Below are 23,245 nucleotides of genomic sequence, written 5' to 3'. Positions count from 1 at the left end.
GTGTACATTTTGAGTCACGTGGTGACCTCGGAAAAGGGGACACTGATCAGTCCCGTGCTGCAGCTGGGACGTGGGCTTATTTAGTACCACATGGCTTTCCTAATCTATGCGATTTATGGAAACAATAGTCTACATTTTGAGTCCCGCGATGGACCTCCAAAACGGGCCCCCGTATTGCATGCGCCCGGTGCAATTGGACCGCGCAAATCCCACGATGGATAACACGCCACGCTACCCCTTGTATTTCACCGATTCCCGATTGCGCGCTCTCCACGCGCATATGCTCCGGGATTTGCCCTGGTTCACTTGGGCCTGGTGCATCCAATAATTTCTCCTCGGGGACACCGGTCCGTCACTTGCCGGAGCTGGGACGCGGCCTTATTTAGTACCACATGCCTTCTGTCCTCCCACCGCTGCTCCTACCAACCAACCCGTGCAATTTGTACGCCTGTTCCTCTCAACCGAGCCATCTTCCACATTTCCACCAGCCATGGAAGGAAGCACCCTCGCCTCCTCCACCCTATCCTTCTTGATCTCCCTCGCTTTGGTCCTCCTCATCAAAACCATCTTCTTCAAGGCCAAGCATCCCACGCCACACCTCCCGCCCGGCCCAACGCCCATCCCCATCATCGGCCACCTCCACCTCCTCCGCCCTCCACTCCACCAGTCTTTCCACAAGCTGACGAGCCGCTACGGCCCTCTCATCCACCTCCTCCTCGGCTCCACCCCCGCCATCGTGGCCTCGTCGCCCGACACCGTGCGGGAGCTCCTCAAGACCCACGACCTCGCTTTCGCCAACCGCCCCCAGTACACGGCCGTCCGCCGCTTCGCCTACGACTCCGCTGGCTTCGCCTTCGCCCCCTACGGCCCCTACTGGAGGTTCATGAAGAGGCTCTGCATGTCGGAGCTCCTCGGCGGCCGGACCATCGACCAACTCTCCCCGCTCCGGCGTACGGAGCTCCATGCCCTCTTGCGGACCTTGTTGGACAAGTCTACAGCCGGCAACCCCGTAGACTTGAGCTGGGAGCTGATCAAGTTGACCAACAACGTGATCACTAGAATGACGGCCAGCTCGACGACTTCCGTCACGGAGGAGGCGAGGAAGTTGGTGAAGCAAGTGGCCGAGCTCGTTGGAGTGTTCAACCTCAGTGACTACATCGGGATTTTCCGCAACTTGGACTTGCAAGGGCTGAACAAAAGGATCAACACGGTCCATGAAAGGTTTGATGCGTTCATGGAGAGGATCATCAAGGAGAAAGAAGAGATTAGGAAGAGAAGAAAAGAGAGTGGCGAGGGAGATGCTGGTGTCAGGGACTTGCTTGATATCATGCTCGACGTGTCCGAGGACGAGAATGCTGAAATGAAGCTAACAAGAGAGAACATCAAGGGCTTTGTTCTGGTAAATCGCTTTTTTTGGTATATCTTATCGTCCTATCTTGTTATGATCTTTTATGCCTAGGTTGGAAATGGAGTAAACAACCTAATCCCGGTGTTATTTGGGGATCACTGTGTGGCTCTTTCGGGGTGGTTCTCCGGATCCCCGACCGCTGGGGCGGCCCTTTTAGCTTTCCACCCCTGTTCCTCCACGGTGGCGAGCCTTTGAGCTGGCACCTGACCCCTGTCTGATCCTGTCCTCTTCTCATTAATAGTCACCCCTTTTTTTCACCGGTGGGCGAGCGTCTTGAGTGTCCCTCCGCTGGGGCGGCCCTTTTAGCTTTCCACCCCTGTTCCTCCACGGTGGCGAGCCTTTGAGCTGGCACCTGACCCCTGTCTGATCCTGTCCTCTTCTCATTAATAGTCAACCCTTTTTTTCACCGGTGGGCGAGCGTTTTGAGTGTCACTCGGCCCTTCTTGCTCCTGTCGTCTTCTCATTAATCATCTGTCTTTTCTTTTCTTCATCGGTGGGCCACTGGGCGGGCCTTTTGAGTTATCACCGATCCTGTCCTCTTCTCCATAATCGTCTGTCTTTATTTCGTCGGTCCTGACCTACTTCGTCCTCAAACGATTCATGAGGTCGTTTGGTTCATGGCACGCGGAAGAGAGAAGGGCACGGCTGTCTGCGAGTGCACCGGATTTTAGTTAGGAGAATCAAGCACAAAAATACTTTTTAGGAATTCTTCATGCACCGCCCGCGGGATAGGAAATCTATCATGGAGCGTGTCATTTTATTTTATTAGATCATATAGTTATTATTTTTTAATATATATTTAATATTTTTATTTTTATTTTTTTATTTAAAATTTTAAATGATGAAAATATTTTTAAAAATTATGATATTTTTTTTAAAAATTATAATTTTTTTTCATAAAAATTATAATATTTTTTAAAAAAAATTATGATATTCTATACTGATATTATGACATTCTGCATGAAATCATTATTTTCTACACAGGATGTCATAATTTTTTTCATAAGATGTCATAATTTTTATGAAAAATTTCATAATTTTTATGAAAAATTTAATAATTTTTATGAAGAGATGTCATAATTTTGTGAATGAGTATCATAATTTTTGTAAAGAGATGTCATAATTTTAAAAAAAAAATATTTTCATCATTCAAAATTTTAAATGAAAAAATAAAATTGTGGATATTAAATACGCATTAAAAAGTGGTAGTTACGTGATCCAATAGGATGAAGCAGTGCGCTCCACGTCAGATTTTTTACATCGCGGGTGGTACACAAAGAATTTCTCAAATACTTTTTCATCACGATCTATGATTAAATTTTTTCTGATAAAATAGATGTATTATATTAAATTAAATATAAATAAATATATTCTGAGAATCAAAAAATAAAATATTCAAAAATTAAATGGGAACATCAGTATTGATCTCAAATGTTCCAAAACGAAAAAAGCCATTTTATCATCAGTATTGTTGGCTTCTCAAAAAACATATGTACATTAAAAGTAATTAAAGATATCAATATTCTCCAATATCTTGTAATAATAGATATTATCTGTTACCATCGGAGAGTTGAGTTGGCTTTGATCGCTGAGCTGAAGTCGGAAGAGATAGAAGAGATCGCAAAATAGCCAATCAAGACCTTCGGGTTGAATGTTTGTGTCAAATTTTCAGTAGATCTCTCAAGTCGGATCCTGCAAAACCACCAAAGATAAAAAAGTCCTCATGCTTGGAGGATTCCTCAATGGTGAATCCTCTGATACCTAAGTCAATCTCTTGCGGGAGCAAACAAAAGAAGTATGGGCTTTTAGACAAAATTTAGTGATGGAGTCGAGTTTGAAGTATGATAGATTGGAGTGAAGAAGCGAAGAGTGGAAGCTCGGAGGATGTTGTATGGAGGATTGAGTCCAAAAATGGAGTCTAAAGAACTCAGGGCTCCATGGGGAGATATATTCTCATTTGCATGAATTCAATTTTTGAGGGAAGGCATGTGAAGTAAGTATTCAATTTATCTGAAGGATCCTGAAGAGTAGAGTTTTACAAAAGAAGATGGATACCTGTCGTTTATAGAAATGCATGCCATTTGTCAGAGAGCAGTGGTCGTGAGGATATGCTTTGACTATTAGAAAATAACGACTCACACATTTCAGAGTTTGTTGAGAGTACAGATTTCATTAAGTGAAGGAGGAAGTGGAATAGCGAGATCATTGGTTGCTTGTCGTCTTGTGGATAGAAGAGTCTGGAGCTCCTCTAGCATAATCACAAAAGATCAGATGGCAAAGGCTAGGTAGTCACTCCATCACCTTCTATCGAAGACATGGGTTGGACTGCTATTGGATCATCAGTACTATGGTGGATAGTCTATCTTAAGATGTATCAGTTGCCCCATATTTTTTAGACCGAGGTACCTTTATTAGCTCGAATGAAAAAAATAGAGTGTCCTTGCATTCACCGTAGCATTGGCGTTCAGGATGGATGCTGAACCTTCAGGTTGACTCTTCGAGATTGATGCTAGCAGGAGTCTTTGGGACGTGGCCACACCAAGGCATGCTTCGACTAACATACTAGATGAAGTGAGCCCTAACGTCATACGCCATCATAAATGTTCCTTGAGAGGCTACAACTTAGGTAGATAATTAGATACGCATTTTTATGAAGGACATACGCTTGCCTTCTTTTTTTCAAGAGGATATCATGGTGTGCAGGCTTTTCGGTGCGATGGTTGGATATTTCGATGGTGTCGATCCGAGTGGCATTTCAATATCTAGTGGAGTGTCGATCCAAGAGTGAGAAGTAGAAGCTGTTCATCTTCGACCCCTTCTAAAGGTTGACATTACAACCAAGTGGTCCAAGTCACGGACTTCCAATATGACCACTGTTGCGGCTTGTCTCTGGTTGACGTCGGAAAGTCGAGAAGTACGGTGCTAGAGCAACCTGCAAAAAAGTTTGGGCTAGAGAATTGTGCTCTGACGAGAATCCTTCAATGCTCAAGTCAGAACGCGTAAATAGAGAAGCAGAGTTTTAGCCCTCTGAGATGGGTTATTTATCTAGATCCTCGGGGCTTGAGCATTTATAGAGAAAATGGCTATGTAATCATTTTTGGTAGACAGGCTGGCTAAATTTAGTGTGGTTGTTTAGTTGTGATTCTCAAAATCAGATGGTTATATCTAGAAGATTCTCAGGATCAGGTGGTTATTCTCAGATAGCATTGACAACTATGGCTTGATAGCATTGACAGCTATAGCCAGTTAGCGCTTGCCTTTTGGATCTGAGTCTGATTAATCTATTTTTGAAGAGAGATCAGAGAGTATGGCATGCTGACCAAGGGTTGGACCAAACTTTTTCCATCCAAGGGTTCGAATCAAGAACATGTTAATGAGAAATCGAACAGAATAACCTCCGATTAGGGGTCGGGACAGATACTAGTCGATTAGAGGTCGGGCAAACTGCAATGATTAAGCCGCTTGAAAAGAGCTGATATAGATTCGATGGATCATAATGGGCTTGAATCTTCGTACATCACTGATCCATTCCAAATTACTCCTAACAGATACCCCTCTACTCCCTAGTTCGAGCTCTGATTGGGCTATGGGAGTATTTATCTTGATATTTTTGAATGGACGGAGAGGTGAAGAACTCTTTTTAAACCAAATATCTGCAAGCAATTTTTTAGGTAAAAAAGTTGCCAAACTAATTAAGAAATTTTTGATATCTGTACGGACACCACTCTTCTCTGCTGAGTGCATTGAATGTGAAGATCATTAGCCAGCTTGAGCTAATGAAGGCTTGATGCATGGTCCGTTTTAGAAATTCGTACTGACTTGGCATCCTCTGAGAGATGTGCATTCTTCTATTTAAAAGGGTGGCTTCCTTTGTTTTATTTCTCTCTTCTGTTGATTTTGGTAAAATTTTTTCTCTCTTTACCATTTTTCTTGGTCCAAAGCTCTTATAGACAGATTTTCTTTTTTCTTCACTGTGCGAAGAGCACTCAGAAGATAGTTACTTCCTTTTGATTTTTTACTCGAAGGTAAGTCCCTCTTATCTTCTTGATTTTTTCTTCCTTTCACTTTTCTTTAGGTTTTTGTTACCATGGTGGGTTCCGAAAACTCTGGGAGTGAGGGTCCCATGCGAAAGAAAGTGAAGGGTCTGAAAAACCTTAGGTCTAAAACCAACTCTTCAGTTGGATCTGAAGAGATCCAAACTGAGCTGACCTTGGGTGACTTGGAGTTGCTCCAAATCCAATACTTCATTTCAGAGGAGTTTCGTCTTGAACTTCCTGATTCCAATGCTCGCGTCTACAGTCGACCTCCAAGTCGATTAGCGGTATATGAGAAAAATCTTCGGACAGGCCTTAGATTTTTTATTTTTTTCTTCATCTTTGAGCTTTTTAGGTTCTATGGGATTGCTTTCTGTGTTGTGTCTCCAAACTCTTTGAGATACATCATAGAATTTTTTGTACTTTACTCTCAAACGGGAGTCCGACCTTCAATTTTTCTTTTTCGAGTCCTCTTCACATTAAAGAAATACCCATATGCTGACTGACTGTATGTTTCCTCTCAGAGGGGTGTCTCTCCTCTGATCTCTAGTATACCTTCATCTATTCATGAATGAAAGAGTCATTTTTTTTTTGTTTCTTATGCTTTGATGGACGATTGGGGGCTTCTGGACTGGAGTCGGATTGAAGCTTCATCCTTGAAGCCTGTAGAGTTGAGTACTGAGGAAAAGAAAGGGCTTTGGGATCTCCTAGATCACAATACTCCTCACGGATGAGCTTTTATCTGGTGAATCCCTTTTCTCGACTGGGCACTCCTCTAGCGACCCCAGGAGTGAGTAGGATCGTTCATGCTTTTTTCCTTCTTCTCTTTTCTTTATATATATATATATATATATATATATATATATATATATATATATATATATATATATATATATATATATATATATTTCTAATTTGATGTTTGTTGAATAATTATAGAAATGAAATCCTCGACAAAGGATATTGCAAAATTGAAGGCGTCTCTTCCGCAGAAGCGGAAGACCCAAGCCGTCGGAACCGAGAGGAAGAAAAAGTCAAAATCTGTTGAGCTCAGTCAAGAGCCTGCTACCATCGACCAAACAGTTTCTTTCGAGGTCAGAGCAATTTTGACTACATCTGCACTTATTCTGACCTTGACCGCCGACTCACGAGAAGAAATCATCAAACAGCCTCAACCTTCCAAGACCTCTACTCGGATCGAGTCTTCTAAGGAGACTGACGATGATGAGAATCTTCTCAACAACATTCTGGAGGGTTTATTTTTCAAGACTGGAAGGCCGTCCAGGAAGTTGTTGAGAATTCCATAATTCTAGTAGAGTTGGAGCAGATGGACAGGATGAGTATTTTTAGTTTGAAAAAACTATTTTTAACTATGGCTCATCAGGTACAGCATTTATCCTGTCACCCTTCCTCCCTTTTAAATTTTCTATAACTTAGTCGATTTGAGATGCAGCTACTCTATATTCTTGTTAATTTGTCGGATCGCTCGATCAGAGAGGCACAAGTATGAGAGACTGAGAAGAAAGTCGAGATGGAAATCCAGATAGCTCGAGTGAAAATTAAAGAACTAAAAGCTGATGCCAAAACCTCGAGGGGTCCATTGGATAGGTGGAGGCCGATCTTGCCCTCATCCTGGAGAGGGAGAAAGAGGCAGAGAGAAGGATCGAGGAGTGCATTCAAGATGCCAAGCATTCTTCAGTCGAAGAATTCAAGGCATCACCTGTCTTTGCTGAGGAGATGGCTCAAGCGGTGGAGGTATTTAAGGTATCTAAAGACTACCGTAACAACCATGTGACCTTCAGCGAAAAGATTTTTTATCAGGCTCACAAAGAAGGTTGGGTTGACTGTCGAAAGTCGATAAAGGAGGAGTATCTGGAGCTTGATCTCGCCTTTCTGGACTATGAAGATGAAGATGAAGATGACGAGAAAGTTTACATTGCCTCCAAGCTTTCCATCTACGAGAAGGAGAATGTTGTTGAGCCGCCTTCCTCTTCAACTGCTGATGCAGGTCTCTCCAAACCTCCTTCAGATACAACTCCCCAAGAAAAGGTTGAAGATTGAATGCTCGTACTTTTTGCCTCTTTCTCTCTTTTTTTTATTTCTATAAAAAAAATTTATTTAATTAAATAAAATTACAAACTTTTTGAATTTATCACTTTCAATTGTTTGTATAGTCGGTAGATGATGCTTACATCATCAGCCCGATAGCTACTGCTCCTTTACTGGTCACTTTTCCTCCTTCGATGACGGCGGTTAATATCAAAGCTCATATTAAGAGTCTAGAGGAGAAACTTAAATTTTTTGAAGAAAAGACCATCGATCGGGAATAGAGATTTCAAAAAGCTTAGAAGAAATTTGACGAGGCCGAGAAAGAAGTTAATAGACTTCAACAGAAAGTTCGGCGAGGAGTTGTGGCACACAGTGTCAAGAAGGTACAATTGGTGGAAGAGATGCAGAAGGTATCTGATGTAGCGAAAATAAAGTCCTTGGCCATAGCAGCAAAATTGATAGTATATCGTCGTCAGTTTGACTCTACTCATGAAGAAATCTGTGCTTTGGAGTCCCTGATCAAGTGTAGAAAATTTGGATGGGCGAGGTCTGTGCGGATGTTGCAACTTCAAGACAAACTCCATGATGCCAGAGAGAAAATTTCGAAGCTGCAAAGGGCGTTGGATGGCAAAAAGATCGTCATCGCTCCTAAAGATGTACAATAGTAAGGTATCTAAGTGATTGCTCCCATTGTCGATGTTGGCTCGAAAGAGCTTCTTTCAGTCTCCCATGATAAAAGATCTTGGTTGGGAGAGCAAGAACCAGAAGGCCGATCCCGATAGGAGGAGAAGGAGCTTTTTCTTCTCGATCCCATGAGTAGCTGATGGATAGTTCTCAATCGATGATTCATATGACATTTACTGTTAGGCATCATTTCAGCTATAGCTTCTGTCGAAATACACTTCGAATTTTGTACCCACAACTTGATCTGTCCGAGCTATCCGACCTCGAGATGGACATGGAAGATGCTTTGATATAGCTACGTGAAAGTGAGCGAGTATTTACATATTTCTTGAATTCATGATTTTTCAAAGAGTGCGGCGTGTCAAAGATGTGCAACCAACTGACGATGCCCCACCAGCCGAATAGCTTTTTCTTTTCTTCATTTTGTTTTTTTTTTCATCTTTAATGTCAGATAGAGCTGACCAGACTTACAAATGTTTCCTGTTGGAATAAAAGTTACTTTTCCAACTATGTTTTCATGTATGTATTTTTATTATATCATTATTTTTTATTTTTTATGTTGTCATTTTCTAAATCATTCTGACTGCACAAGGTCGCCATAAAATGTAAAGATTTTAACACCTTGAGGCCGATCGAAAGCCGAGTTCAAATATAAGCTGATCTAAGACTTTTAACATCTCGAGACCGATCAAAGGTCGAGTTTCAAATATAAGCCAATCAAAAATTTTTAACATCTCGAGATTGATCAAAGGTCGAGTTCCAAATATAAGTTGATCAAAGATTTTTAATATCTCGAGGTCGATCAAGGGTCGAGTTTAGATATAAATCGATCTGAGCTTTTTAACATCTCGAGGCCAATCAAGGGTCGAGTTTCAAATATAAGTCGATCAAAGACTTTTAATATCTCGAGACCGATCAAAGGTCGAGTTTAGATATAAGCCAATCTGAAGCTTTTAATATCTCAAGACTGATCAAAGGTCGAGTTATAAATATAAGTTGATCAAAGATTTTTAACATCTCAAGGCCGATCAAACATCGAGTTTCAAATATAAACCGATCAAAAAATTTTAATATCTCGAGGTCGATTAAAGATCGAGTTTAAATATAAATCGATCTAAGGCTTTTAATATCTTGAGGCTGATCAAAAGTCGAGTTCTAAATATAAGTTGATCAAAAATTTTTAATATCTTGAGGCTGATCAAAGATCGAGTTTAGATATAAGTCGATCTGAGATTTTTAATATCTCGAGGTCGATCAAAGATCGAGTTTCAAATATAAGCCGATCAAAAGCTTATAACATCTCGAGGCCGATCAAAGATCAAGTTTCAAATATAAATCAATCAAAGATTTTTAATATCTCGAAGCCGATCAAAGATCGAGTTTAGATATAAATCGATTTGAGGCTTTTAACATCTCGAGACCGATCAAAGATCGAGTTTCAAATATAAGTCGATCAAAGATTTTTAATATCTCGAGATCGATCAAAGGCCGAGTTTAGATATAACTCGCACTTATGCATGAAAAGACTACTGTTGACAAATTGGAGTGTTCATTCATGCATATACTTCAGTAAAATTACAATATCATTGATAATATATGCAGAGATTAGTCGAGTTCCATGATCTTTGGAGGAAAGTTCCATCAAGCTGTTTCAGTTTATAAATTTCGAGGCATACTATCTCATCTACCTAATAAAGGCCTTTCCAATTAGGTGATAGGTTTCCTCGCTCTGTAGGTTGTGAGACTTCGGAGCACCGTAGCACCAGATCATCAACTCGAAACTTTTTGGACTTGACTTGAAAATTATAGTACTTGACCATCCTTTGCTGGTATGATGCCATTCGCACAGCAGCTTATTCCCTATTCTCCTCAATCAGATCAAGATTGATTCGCAACCATTCAGAGTTGGTATCCTCATTATACTCCTTAACTTTGAAGGAATGAAGCCCGATCTCAACTGGTCTAACTGCCTCGGTTCCGAATGCGAGATTGAATGGAGTTTCTCCAGTTGAAATTCTCTAAATCATTTAGTACGCCCATAACATATGATACAGCTCATCCATCTAGGACCCTCCAGTCCGATTAAGTCTAGCTTTCAAATCTTGCAAGAGAGTTCTGTTCATTACTTCGGCTTCTTTATTTGCCTGAGGGAGACTGACTGAGGTGAAGCATTGTTCAATTTCAAGATCTTCACAGAATTCTCGAAGCCGTGAGCCATTGAATTGCCTGTCATTGTCAGTTACCAGCACCGTCGGGAGACCATAACGGCAAATAATGGATTTTTAGATAAAGTCTTTCACTCTAGCCTCTGTTATTCGGGCTAGGGGCTCAGCCTTCACCCATTTTGTGAAATAATCAATAGCCATCAGGAGGAATTTGCAATGACCCGAGGCTTGAGGAAAGGGATCCAGAATGTCCATTTTTCACTGAGTGAAAGGCCATGGAGCGACAATAGAAGTAAGGGGCACCACTGATCGATCACACCTTCTGATAAAATCGAAGGCATCTTTTTACATCGAGGGTCCATAATAGCCTTACCGGAGAATTTTGTAAGAAAAAGTCTTTATGCCTAAATAATTTCTGTAAATACCCTCATGGACCTCTCTTAGCGCATAATTTGCTTCGAACGATCGCAGATACCTCAGAAGTGGGAGAGAGAAGGACCGCTCGTACAACTTATCATCATGAAGCACATAGTGGTCAGCCTGCATGTGAATTTTTTGAGCTTTTCGACTGTCAGGTGGTTATTCATCTGATTTGAGGTACTTTAGCAAGGGGTTAATCCAACAAGGCTCTTCTCCAATCTGCTGAACAGCAAGAGATTCTTCCAGACTTGAGTTCTCTAATACCTCGACGTAAGTTTCTTTTTGGACTTCGGGTGGTAGAGAAGCTGCTAGCTTTGACAGTGCATCTGTCCGTGTGTTTTGTGTCTGAGGTACCTATCGGATATCAAAGGTCAAAAAAGATGTAGCAAGTTCTTTTATCTTTTCGAGGTACCTCTTCATGTTCTCTTCTCGAGCTTCATATTTGCCTTAACTTACCCCATCACCAGTTGAGAATCACTGAAGACCTTCAAGTGTTTGGCTCCATATTCTTTGCCAGTTTAAGTCCGATGATTAAAGCCTCATATTTTGCCTCATTGTTGGTGGTTGAAAATTCAAACCGCAGAACATACTCCACCACATCACCTTCCGACCCAATTAAGATGACCCCGGCTCTTGATCCTGATGAATTGAAAAATCTATCCATATGAAGAATCCACTGATCTTCAGAATCAAGATTCATATTTATTTATTCCTCTAACGTCATTGAGCTGCTCTCTGCAACCCCTGAGTCCTTCTTATCGGGGATGGTGCACTCAAGGATGAAGTCTGCCAAGACTTGAGCTTTGATTGAAGGCCTTGGGTTGAACTTAACGTCGAACTCAGAGAATTACAAGGCCCATTTCGCAACACATCCTGACATGTTCGAATAGTGGAGGACTGCCTTGATTGACTGATCCATGAGCAGCACTATTGTATGGGCTTGAAAGTAGGATCGGAGCTTCTTTGCCATGACGATCTGAGTAAATATTATTTTTTTCAACTTTGTGTACCTGATCTCAGCATCCTGAAGAACCTTACTTGAGTAATACACTAATTTTTGGATTCGTCCTTCTTTTCGGATAAGAACCAAACTAATTGCTGATGGAGACACGGTAAGATAGAGTAATAATTCTTCTCTAAGTTGGAGCTTGGTAAGCAAGGATGCCGATCTAAGGTATTGCTTCAATTCCTTAAATACTTTCTGACACTCAATCGTCCATTGAAAGTCCCTCGGCTACTTGAAGATTTGAAAAAAAGACAAACATCTCTCAATCAATCTGAAGACAAAATGATTGAGTGAGGCAATCCTTTCGATGAGGCACTGGACTTTCTTTACATTTTTTGATGGGACATCTTCAGAATCATTTTAATCTTCTTCGGATTCATTTCGATTCCTCATCGAGAGATCCTAAATTCGATGAACTTTTCGGAGCTAACTTCGAAGGCACACTTTGTGGGGTTCAACCACATTTGAAATTGGTGTAGAATGTTGAAGTTTCTTGGAGGTCGGCTATATGATCTAGGGTGGCTCAATTTTTTACCAACATATCATTCACATAGACCTCCATATTATGATCAATTTGATCTTTGAATATCTTATTCATCAGTCATTGATATGTTGTTCTGATATTCTTTATCCCAAAAGGCATTATCCTATAACAATAGAACTCAGAGTCAGTAATAAAGATCATTTTCTTCTTATCCTCAGGTGCTATTCGGATTTGGTTATAATTGGAGAAGGCATCCATAAAAGTGAGGAGCTCATGCCCAGAAGTAGCATCCACCAATTGATCTATTCGAGAGAGAGGATAGCTATCTTTGGGGCAGACTTTATTCAGATCAGTGAAGTCGATGCATATGCGTCATTTTTCATTTGCCTTCTTGACTAGCACCACATTAATGAGCCAATCAGGATACATCGCTTCTCGGATGAAGTTGGCCTTGACCAGCTTGTCCACCTCCTCAGCAATTGCCTTCTGACACTCTGGGACAAAGCTTCTCTTCTTGTGCTTTATAGGATGGAAGGTCGAATCCACTCCTAAGTGATGAGTCATCACCTTTGGATCAATGTCAGGCATATCCGTTGTCGTCCAAGCAAACAAGTCAATATTTTTCTGTAAAAAAGTAGTTAGCCGAGCTTTGATTTTCTGATCTATGGATGATCCAATTTTCACAGTTTAATGGAGATTATTTTTCCTCAGGGGGTCGGATCTCCACTGGATCCTCAGACGGTCGAGCATGCTTCCCGACCAGATCATCGCAAATGTCCAAACCTATTAGGAGTTCAAATTGGGACACCACTGACTATTCCTCCGCCTGTAGCTTAGCAGCAAAATACTATCGGGTCATGGCCTGATTGCCTCGAACTTGCCCCACCCTAGCTTCCGTCAGAAATTTCATGTCAAGTGGTAGCTCGACACCACCACCTTTAGTGCTCCTAAACTTGATCGGCCAAGTATTGCATTATAGGTTGACGGTAGGTTAAGCACAAGAAAATCAACATGAGCAGTCGTCTATCTGGGTTTGATTCCCACGGTAAGGGGCAGTCTGATTGTCCCCTCCAGAATGACCAAACTTTTAAAGAAACTTTGGACTAGAACACTAAACTTATTCAACTGTTCGAGAACAAACCTCATTGCAGTGAAAGCAGCAAAGTACAAAATATCAACAGAACTTTTATTATCGATGAAAATGCGGTGTACATTGTAGTCAGCTATATTAGTAGTAATAATCACCGCATCATCATGCGAGATTTGCACACCTTGAGCATCTTATTCTGTGAAGATCATTGGCTCCTCGAATCGAGGCCTCTTCACCACATGTGGCTCCACCGACCTAGACAACCCCCTAGTTATCATATAAATTTTACCCTGCATGGGTTGATCTTCTACTACTGCCTGCCCCTCCTCTCGTGATTGTGCTGGTGCCAGCTGAGGTTGAGGCTGAGGGGGTTGGCGCTGTCGCTGCTGAAGCACGAGATGTCTTCGCTGCTGCTGTCTGGCTCTTGGAGGATATCGACGTAGAGGACCTTGCCGTCGGATGAATCAATCCAGTCTCTCCTCTCGGATCAAACACTCAATTTTTTCCTTGAGCTGGTAACAATCTTCAGTATCGTGGTCGTGGTCACGATGATAGAGGCAATACTTGTCTAGATCACAGTGCTTCGGATTTGTCCGCATCTTAGGAGGCAGAGACAGCTCGGCTCATATCTCCATCAAGATTTTTCTCCTAGAAGTATTTAAAGGAGTGAGATCGCCCATTCACCTCGGAGGTGAATGATTTCTTCTCGATGAAATATGCCTTCTTTCTGGTGGGGATCTTGAACGACGGTGATTTCTACTATTTTGCTTGGGCGAGCGAGCCCTACTCTACTCTTGATGCCCTATAGTTGGGGTTATTCAGATGGTTTCTTCCACCAAAGAGTCTTTCAATATCGAAAAATCTTGGGGAAAGGTCTTCAATAGCAACTTTTTGAAGTCGTCCATCAACAATCCATCCTTCAGGGCGGACATCACGATCGAGTGATTTAGGTTGCGAACTTCCAACATAGCCCTATTGAACCAAGCTATGTAAGATCGAATGGACTCATCCTCCTTCTGTTTGATGGTTTAGAGGTAGTTCAAGTGTTTCTGTTGTCGCCAGCTGGTGATGAAATGGACAGCAAAGGCTTGGTTCAGCTGTCAAAAAAAGTGAATAGAAGTTAGCTTCCGACTGAAGTACCAATGTCGAGCCATCCTCTTTAAAATGAAGGGCAAGGCTCGGCATAGAATAGCGTTAGAGGCTTTCTGAAGGAGCATGACTGCTCAGAAGTTGTTGACATGATCAATGAGGTCTGTGGTCCCATCGTAGCTCTTCAGTTGAGGAACCTTGAAGTTTGGTGAGATAGGTTCCTAGAGGATGCTCGCCATGAAAGGTGGTTCAAAATTGAACCCATCGGATGAGACTGATGGGTTGTTGCAAATCTGTTGGATCCTCTGATCCATTTCTTGAAGTCTTCTCTCGACTTCCATATCTCTGTTGGTGTGCACCTCAGAGCACAGAGGAGATCGCCAGTTGGGGGTTGAATCATGCCCCGACCAAGGACTCGAAGACCACCATCTCCCTGGCTCTTGGATATGATCCACCATCAGTCATTGGGTTTGATTCGTCAGTTGTGATGCCGACAGAGGTTGGATCGCTGCCTGAATGACAGATGTTAATTGTTGCATCTGCTGAAAAAGTAGGTTGAATTGCTCCACGATCACCATCGCAGGTTGCTCACCAGCACAGGAACCTCCACCATCATCGGAGGTGCAGGAGTAGAGTGATTTATTTCAATCTGTACCTATCGTGAGGTGGAGGTGTTGGTTCATTGGGAGGAAGTCTTGTATGGAGCCATCTTTGAGAGTTTCTGACTTGTCTATTTCTTTCTACAGGACCTGAGATTCGGCCCTTCCTCTATCTATTGTGGCTTGTCTCTGGTTGACATCGAAAAGTCAAAAAATATAGCACTGGAGCAACCTGCAAAAAAAATCTGGACCGGAGGATTGTACTCCAACGAGGATCCTCCGATGCTCAAGTCCGAATGTGTAAACAGAGAAGTAAAATTTTATCTCTCTGAGATGGGTTACTTATCTGGATCCTCGGAGCTTGAGTATTTATAGAAAAAACTGTTGTACAACTATTTTGGTAGATAGGCTGGCCAAATCTAGTGCGATTATTTAGTTGTGATTTTCAAAATCAAGCAGTTATACCTAGAAGATTCTCAGGATCAGGTGGTTACGCCCATATAGCATTGACAGTTATGGCTAGATAGCATTGACAGCTATGGCCGGTTGGTGCTTGCCTTTTGGATCTGAGCCCGATCAATCTATTTTCAAGGAGAGATTAGAGAGTGTGGTGTGCCGATCGGGGGTTGGATGAAACTTTTTCCGTCCAAAAGTTTGGATCAAGAATATGTCGATGAGAGATCAGACAGGTTAGCCTCCGACTAAGAGTCGGGATAGATACTTGTCGATCAGAGGTTGGGCAAATCGCAATGATTAGGCCACTTCAAAGGAGCTGATATGGATCCGATGGGTCACAATGGGTTTGAATCTTCGTACATCACTAGTCTATTCCAAATTACTCTTAATAACCACTTTGAAGCGACTCATGTAGCTTCGAAGAGATTCTCCATCCTCATGCTTGATGGAGAAGAGGGCATCAATGTCATTTCTTTTCTTCCTGTTGTCCTAAAACTAAGCAGTGAATTGATGACTGAACTCTTCAAAAGAGCAGATGGAGAGATTGACTGGAGCCTGATATATTAGGCTTGAGTAGCATCCTAAAGAGTGGCAGGGAATGATTTGCACAGCAGAGTGTTTGAGGTCTCTTGTAACATCATAAGGGCCTTAAAGCTCTCCAAATGGTCATAGGGGTTGGTGGTGCCATCATAAACCCCTATCAATGATGTCCTAAAGTAGCGAGGGATTGGCTCCCTTATGATCTGCTTTGTGAAAGGAGGGCAATTTGTGAACAAGGGCTCTCCCCCCAAAGCCAACTGATACTGGCAAAGGATCTTGAGGTAGCGATCCACCTCCTAGATCTTTCGATCTAGTTCATCCTACTATCTGGACCTTCTTCGAGGCTGGCAACTCCAATATTTGCTTGTAGATGAGTTTTGCGAGGAAGAAGAGAATGAAGGAGAAGAAGAAAGAGTGGGTTCGCACTCCTTACCTTACTTTCTATCCTTATGGTGAGGACAAGAGCAGCGATGAAGAGAAACCCGCTCGAGGCTCTAATGGATAGATCAAGAGATTTGAGGGACTTCTTCTAGGCTAGCGAAGCAGGATTGGTTGCTCTGCCTTAAACTCCTTGAGGGAGGCGGAACATCAGGGCGCACTATGGTTGGGTTGTCGCTCGGCACTAGAGCGTGCTGATGAGTTGATTGCTACAGGTCATGCATTATGATGGTCCATGCTTGGACCTACTATAGGAGTTGCTAGAACTACTCGTAGGTAACAGTTGGGGTACTCGATGCCTTTAGAACATTAAGATCCTAATGACCCTGATCGGGGTCCCTAGGTTCCACAAGCATCTCCAGAAGAGTGGTAGGGGATGTTGCCACCATCTTCCTATTCGTCATACTCGGATGATGAAGAAAGAGAAGCTTAGGACCTCAGATATAAGTCGGATCCTTTAGCATCAATCTATTGCCATTGAGGAGAAGAGCTAGTTCAGGCTGCATGAGTTGGAGTCAGGAGAGAGAGAGAGAGAGAGAGAGAGAGAGAGAGAAGATCGCAAGACAACCAATTGAGACCTCCAAATTGGATGTCACTGCCAAGTCTTCAGTAGATCCCTTAAGCCAGATCTTGCAAAACTACTAAAGATAGGAAAATCCTCATATATTTGATGCCTAAATCGATCTCCAATGAAAGTAAATAGAAGAGGTTTGAGCTTTTAAAAAGAGTTTAATAGTGGAGTTAAGCATGAAGTGTGGCAGATTGGAGTAAAGGATCGAAGAGTGGAAGCTCAGAGGATGTTGTGTGGAGGATTGAGTTCAGAAATGGAATCAAAAGAACTCATGGCTCTGTGGGGAGATGGATTTCAGTCAGCATGGAATCGGTCTTTAAGAGAAGGCATGCGAAGTAAGTATTTATTTTACCTGAAGGGTCTCAGGGAATAGAGTTTTATTGATTAAGGTGGATACCTATTGTCTATGGGAACATGCATCATTTATCAGAAAGCAATGGTCATGGGGATGTGCTTTGGCTGTTAGGGAATAATAGCTCACACATTTAAAAATTTATTGAGATTACATATCTCATTGAGTGGAGGAGGAAGTGGAGTAGCAATATAACTAGCTGCTTGTCATGTTGCAGTAGAAGAGTCTGAATCTCCTCTAGCACAATCGTAAAAGACCAAGTGGCAAAGGTTAGGTAGTCACTTCATCACCTTCTATTGAAGACACAATAGATAGTTTATCTTAGGATATATCACCGTCTATAATCCTCAAAAGATAGATTTGAAAACTATTGCTCCTAATCTCTCCGTCTGAGATCATCCATCGAGGTAGATGTGGCCGAGATGAAACTGCTACTGGAGCTTCGCCCGATCACCTGCAAAGAAGTCCTTATCAGGTGGCGTTCTCCAGTGAAGATCCTCCGATACTCAAGTTAGAAGATGAAAAACAATGAGAAGAGAGAGCGAGGAGTCGATTATATACCTTGGAGGGTTTCAGAGATTTTATTTATAGGAGAGGAGTTAAAGTAATATCCATCTCGAAGTTCTGATAATTTTTAGATTTATCGCATAGATTGATCTGATAAAATTTTTTTTTTTTTACGGGAGACTCAATCACAAAGAAATTCTATTCTATCTGGGCTTTCCAAATTTGAAGGAGAGACGGATCTACTGAGGAGCTTAGCTCGACTACAGATGAGCTATAATAGATCGTCCGGAATGGAGGTTCTAGAGTCTGTGAAGTAGGTGTTGGACTTCAAGTTGGCTGAGATTGGTCGTCCGTGTATAAGCTATCGTAAGTCGTCTGAGATTGATCGACCGTGTATGAGCTATGATAGATCGTCTGAGATTGGTCGGCTGTGTATAAGCTATGGTAAGTTGTCTGAGGATGAGGTGAATCAGAATTTGACTGAGTAGGAATTACAGCCAACTCAGTAGGTCATGCCCGACGATCTTCATCTGTCGTATATCCATGATCTAATAGTCATCATCTTCCATAGCTCGGCTAGTGCCTAGGATGTAAAAGCTGAGATCGAGATACAGATCTACAATAGATACCCAACACTCTCGAGGTCGAGCTATCCATAGATCAATCGAAGAGAGTACCAATCTGAGGTCGAGGCTAACCTAATCTTTTCGAGCTGTCCTCTGTTGACATGTGTCGAAGATCGACTTCCTGAGATGTGCCGTCTTCAAATCTGGACCGTTGATTCTTCGGATCCGCGAGAGCCACATCTTAACCAATCAGAGGCTGTCATTTGTCGAGCATCAGTAGGGGGAGATAAATCGATAGTTGATCGGGGCCGCCTCGGTCTTTTATAAATAAGGCCGCAGTAACTTCATTTTTACTACTTCTACCATTCAAAGGGGGAACTCTGTCACTTTGCATTTCTCGAAGATTTTGCTCGATCAAGGCCGATCTGGGATATGTATCAAAATAGCTAAATTGTCAGACCAATCAATTAATGACAAATGTCGAAGATCTGTGCCACTGATGTCTCAATCAGTTTATTTGAATTATCGAATCTGAGTTTCCTTGTTAAGCCAACGATGGTCGATCGTGAGCTATCAAATGGTGTTCATCCACGATGGCAATCTGAATCGTCATCAGATCGAGTATGACCTATTCCTTATAAATAGCCAATTGCTGTTGCTGAGGCCTCCACCACTTTGTTGCTTTCCTCTTTTCGAACTCTAAAAGTAATTTCTAGGTGATTTTCAATGAACCTATGGTGATCGCCATCGATTGATGCATTCATCCTCGGTGTAGCCGAACTCTATTGTCCTCGGCTATAGCCAAACTCCGATCTTCAAATTCGAAGTCCTGTCCTTTGGCCAGCTCAGTCGTCGAATTTTGGTAGATCTCTTTTCTTTTTTTGCTTCACTTAGAAATATCCTGAGATGAGTGCATCAAGCTCGTCTTCGGCTTTCTTGATCTTTGATTGAAGGGCCAGCTGAAGTCAATCCCTCCTATATCAATTCCCCCTTGAATAGATCCAAGGTCGAAGAGAAGGTCTGGTCCTTGAAGGCTAAGTTGAAGTTGATGGAGACCGAGGTCACACAAGCTCGGAGTTAGGCTAAAGTTCGACTGACTGAAGGGCTTCAGTCGATCGCAAGTCAATGGAAAAAGAAGCTTGAGTAAGAAAAGGCTGTCGTTGTGGAAGCATACTGTCTTTTGAAGAGTTCACCAGGATAAAGCTGAAGTTTACTTTGGAGTCATACGTGCAGGGCCTTGCTGATCATAAGGCTAGGGTCCGACGTCTTTTCTCGAACATCGACTTCAACTTGCTGGATGCGGACGACAAGGACAGTGAAGATGGAGATGAGGTAGAGAGAGCTAAAAACTTTCGAGTTAGGAGCCGCTTCTGCCCCCCAGTCCTTGCCTGCAGTCGAGACTTTCGAGTTAGGAGCTCCCTCTAAGCAAGGTGCCCCTACTCCAGCTAAAGCTTAGAACTTCTTTTTCTTGCTTCTTTTTGTAATTAGGTTCAGATATACCCGAGGACCAATCTTTTTGTAATTGAGTTTGATCTTCAACGAATTTTTATTTTCATCTTTGGTATTTTAGGGTTTTGTCTGTAGTTACATTAAGCTTCATTTGGAGTTTGGTGCATCATCATCTATTTTGTCTTGATCCAAAAATGAAGTGTTTTGCGATAGACATCGACTTTTGCTGATCTCCGATGTCGATATTCAAGATTTTGCAATAGGAGGAAGAGCACCACGGTCAATCGGCATTTTAAGGTCTCTACTTCGGCTTGTTCAAGGACAGGGGATGTTCGTTGGTTGATGTTAGCTTTTACCGACCTCCCACTCAACCTGTCTGAGGATGAGGAGCATACGAAGACTGAGTGGAGATGCATACCACTCCTTGACTGTGATCGAGAAACGTATAATAGAAATCAAATGGAGAATCGTATGGAGACACATACTGCTCTTCGATCGAGGTCGAGGAGTGCACGATGGAGATCCGCACAGAGATGCGTATCGCTCCTCGATCGTGATCGAGGAACACACGATGGAGAACCACATAGAGAACATGTTTCGATCCTCGATCATGATCGAAGAACACGTGTTTGGAGAACCACATGGAGAACATGTTCTGATCCTCGACCGTGATCGCAGAGCACGTATTTGGAGAATCGCATGGAGAACATGTTTCGATCTTTGATCGTGATCGAGGAGTGCGTGTTTAGAGAACCACATAGAGAATATATTTTGATCTTCGACTGTGGTTGAGAAGTGCGTATTTGGAAAACTATATGGAGAATACGTTCTGATCCTCGACCGTGGTCGACGAGCACGTGTATGGAGAACCGTATGGAGAACATGTTTCGATCCTCGGTTGTAGTCGAGGAGTGCATGTTTGGAGAACCATATGGCGAACCGCATGGAGAACACATTCCGATCCTCGACTATGGTCGAGGAGCACATGTTTGGAGAATCGCATGGAGAACACATTCCGATCCTTGGTCATGATCGAGGAGCGTGTGTTTGGAGAACTATATGGAGATGCATTTTGCTCAGCTCGTCCATGGACGAGGAGCATGCATTGGAGATTCGGATTGCAGATTTGCATATAAAAAATAAAAAAAAACTCACCAAATTAGCTCTGGCTAGACCCTCCATTTCCTATATTAGATCATGCTTCAGAATAATAATAAAGAAAGTAATAGATGATTAAAGTCATGTTATCCTGTTCTAGTTACTTTACCTCTGGTTAACCTTCCCAAGTAAATTTTTTTCACTTCACCCTTCAAAAGCTGGGCTTCGAGAGTCCGATCTCTAAGAGCTCAACTTTTAAAGTTTGATCTTTTGGAGGTCAGCCTTTGGGGACTCAGCTTTTAGAAGCTCGGTCTTTTGGATGGTCAATCTTTAGGAGCTCAATTTTTTGGAAGCTCGATCTTTTGGAAGCTCAGCCTTCGATCTTGATCTTTACCTCGGCTTGGTGAAGTACATTGGGCTTGATAGCTCAGCCCCTTGTTTCACCTCGGATCAGTTTTGATTTTCATCTCTATTTTTATCTTGGTAGATCGACCTCGATCTTGATCTTCATCTTAGCTTTTAGCTTGATAGCTCAACCTCGATTTTGATCTTCTCCTCGACTTGATGGAGTGCCGTGTACTTGATAGCTCAGCCTCTTTCTTCACCTCAGACCAGTCTTGATTTTCATCTCGATCTTTTGGCTTGGTAGATCGGTCTCGATCTTGATCTTCACCTTAGCTTTTGGCTTGATAGCTCAACCTCAATTTTGATCTTCTTCTCGACTTGATGGAGTGCCTTGGACTTGATAGCTCAGCCTCTTTCTTGATCTCGGATCAGTCTTGATTTTCATCTCGATCTTTTGATTCGATAGATTAGCCTCGGTCTTCACCTCGGATTTGTCTTGATTTTTACCTCGATCTTTGGCTTGGTAGCTCGGCCTCGGTCTGAGATGCTCATAGACTTGTCGACCTATAAAGAGAGGAAACTAGAATGATAGATGAGGACTTAAAAGCTCTTACCATGCTAGCTTTTGAGTTGTGGGAGTCTCTTCCTGATTGTAGAGTCGATGAGCACGTATGCTGTCCTCAGTCAAGGCCCTTAAGTCAATTATGTCGAATGTGCCCTTGCCTCAAACTATGAGGAGGTGACCGCTAGATCGCTGGTCTAACTTGGTTTCAATGGGAGGTGGGGGATTTGGTGTAGGTTAAGCTACAACGGCCTACTGCGTACATTATATCGCAGCGCTCCAGGCCTACACCTGTTGAATAATTGATCGTTTACAACCATTGGTGTAGACTGAGGAGGTGGTGGCGGTGCCTGAACTGATTCAGGTACCATGGCTTCCTGCTGAATATCATTAGGTTGTGCATATCATTTGAGTGGCGAGACGCATGTGATGCACCCCTTCGTGTCCTCATAGTGTCTAGTAGGGAGCTTTCTTCTCTTAAAATAGGACCTCGAAACTAGTCGAGACCCTTCCTCTAGCGCCAAGTGTTGCTCCTGATCTCTCCGTCTGAGGTCGTCTACCGAGATAGATGTGGCATAGATGAAACTGCCGCTGAAGCTTCATCCGATCACATGCAAAGGAGTTCTCATCGGGTGGCATTCTCTGGTGAAGATCCTCCAATGCTCAAGTTAGGAGATGGAGAATAATGAGAAGAGAGAGCAAGAAGTCGATTGTATATCTGGAGAGTCCTCAAGTCTTTATTTATAGAGAAAGAGTTGGAGTTGTATCTATGTCGAAGTCCTGATAATTTTCGAATTTATCACACATATTGATTCGAATAAGATAATTTTCTTTTACGAGAGACTCGATCATGGAGGAATTCTATTTTATCTGAATTTTTTCAATTTGAGGGGGAGACGGATCTGGTGAGGAGCTTAGCTCGGCCGCAGATAAGCTTTAATAGATCGTCCGAAATTGAGATTCTAGAGTCCGTGAAGCAAATATTGGATCTCAAGTTGGCTGAGATTGGTCGGTCGTGTATAAGCTATGATAGGTCGTCTGAGATTGATCGGCCATGTATGAGCTGTGGTAGGTCATCTAAGATTGGTCGGCCATGTATGAGCTGTGATAGATCGTCTGAGATTGGTTGATCATATATGAGCTATGGTAGATCGTCCAAGGACGAGGTGAATCAAAATTAAGTTAAGTAGGAACTGCGGCCAACTCGATAGGTCGTGCCTAGCTATCTTCATCTGTTGTATATCCATAATCTAATAGTCATCATCTTCCATAGCTCAGTCAGTGTCGAAGATCTAAAAATCGAAATTGAGATACGGATCTACAACAAAAATCA

The 23,245-nt window shown here is 42.4% G+C and overlaps 1 protein-coding gene across 1 annotated transcript in view; it reads left to right on the top strand.

Moving 5' to 3' along the window:
* The first annotated feature begins 333 nt into the window (after positions 1-333).
* The window catches only part of LOC105036463 (cytochrome P450 93A3), a 24,508-nt gene continuing 1,596 nt past the window's right edge, over positions 334-23,245 (top strand). The window contains exon 1 of the mRNA XM_073256810.1: positions 334-1,399. Coding sequence (XP_073112911.1) covers positions 491-1,399 — 909 coding nt within the window. The 5' untranslated portion in view covers positions 334-490. The remainder of the gene's footprint in view (positions 1,400-23,245) is intronic.

The sequence above is a fragment of the Elaeis guineensis genome, chromosome 4 (assembly GCF_000442705.2).
Source record: "Elaeis guineensis isolate ETL-2024a chromosome 4, EG11, whole genome shotgun sequence".
NCBI classification, from domain to species: domain Eukaryota; kingdom Viridiplantae; phylum Streptophyta; class Magnoliopsida; order Arecales; family Arecaceae; genus Elaeis; species Elaeis guineensis.
This window is presented reverse-complemented; position numbering and strand designations above follow the sequence as displayed.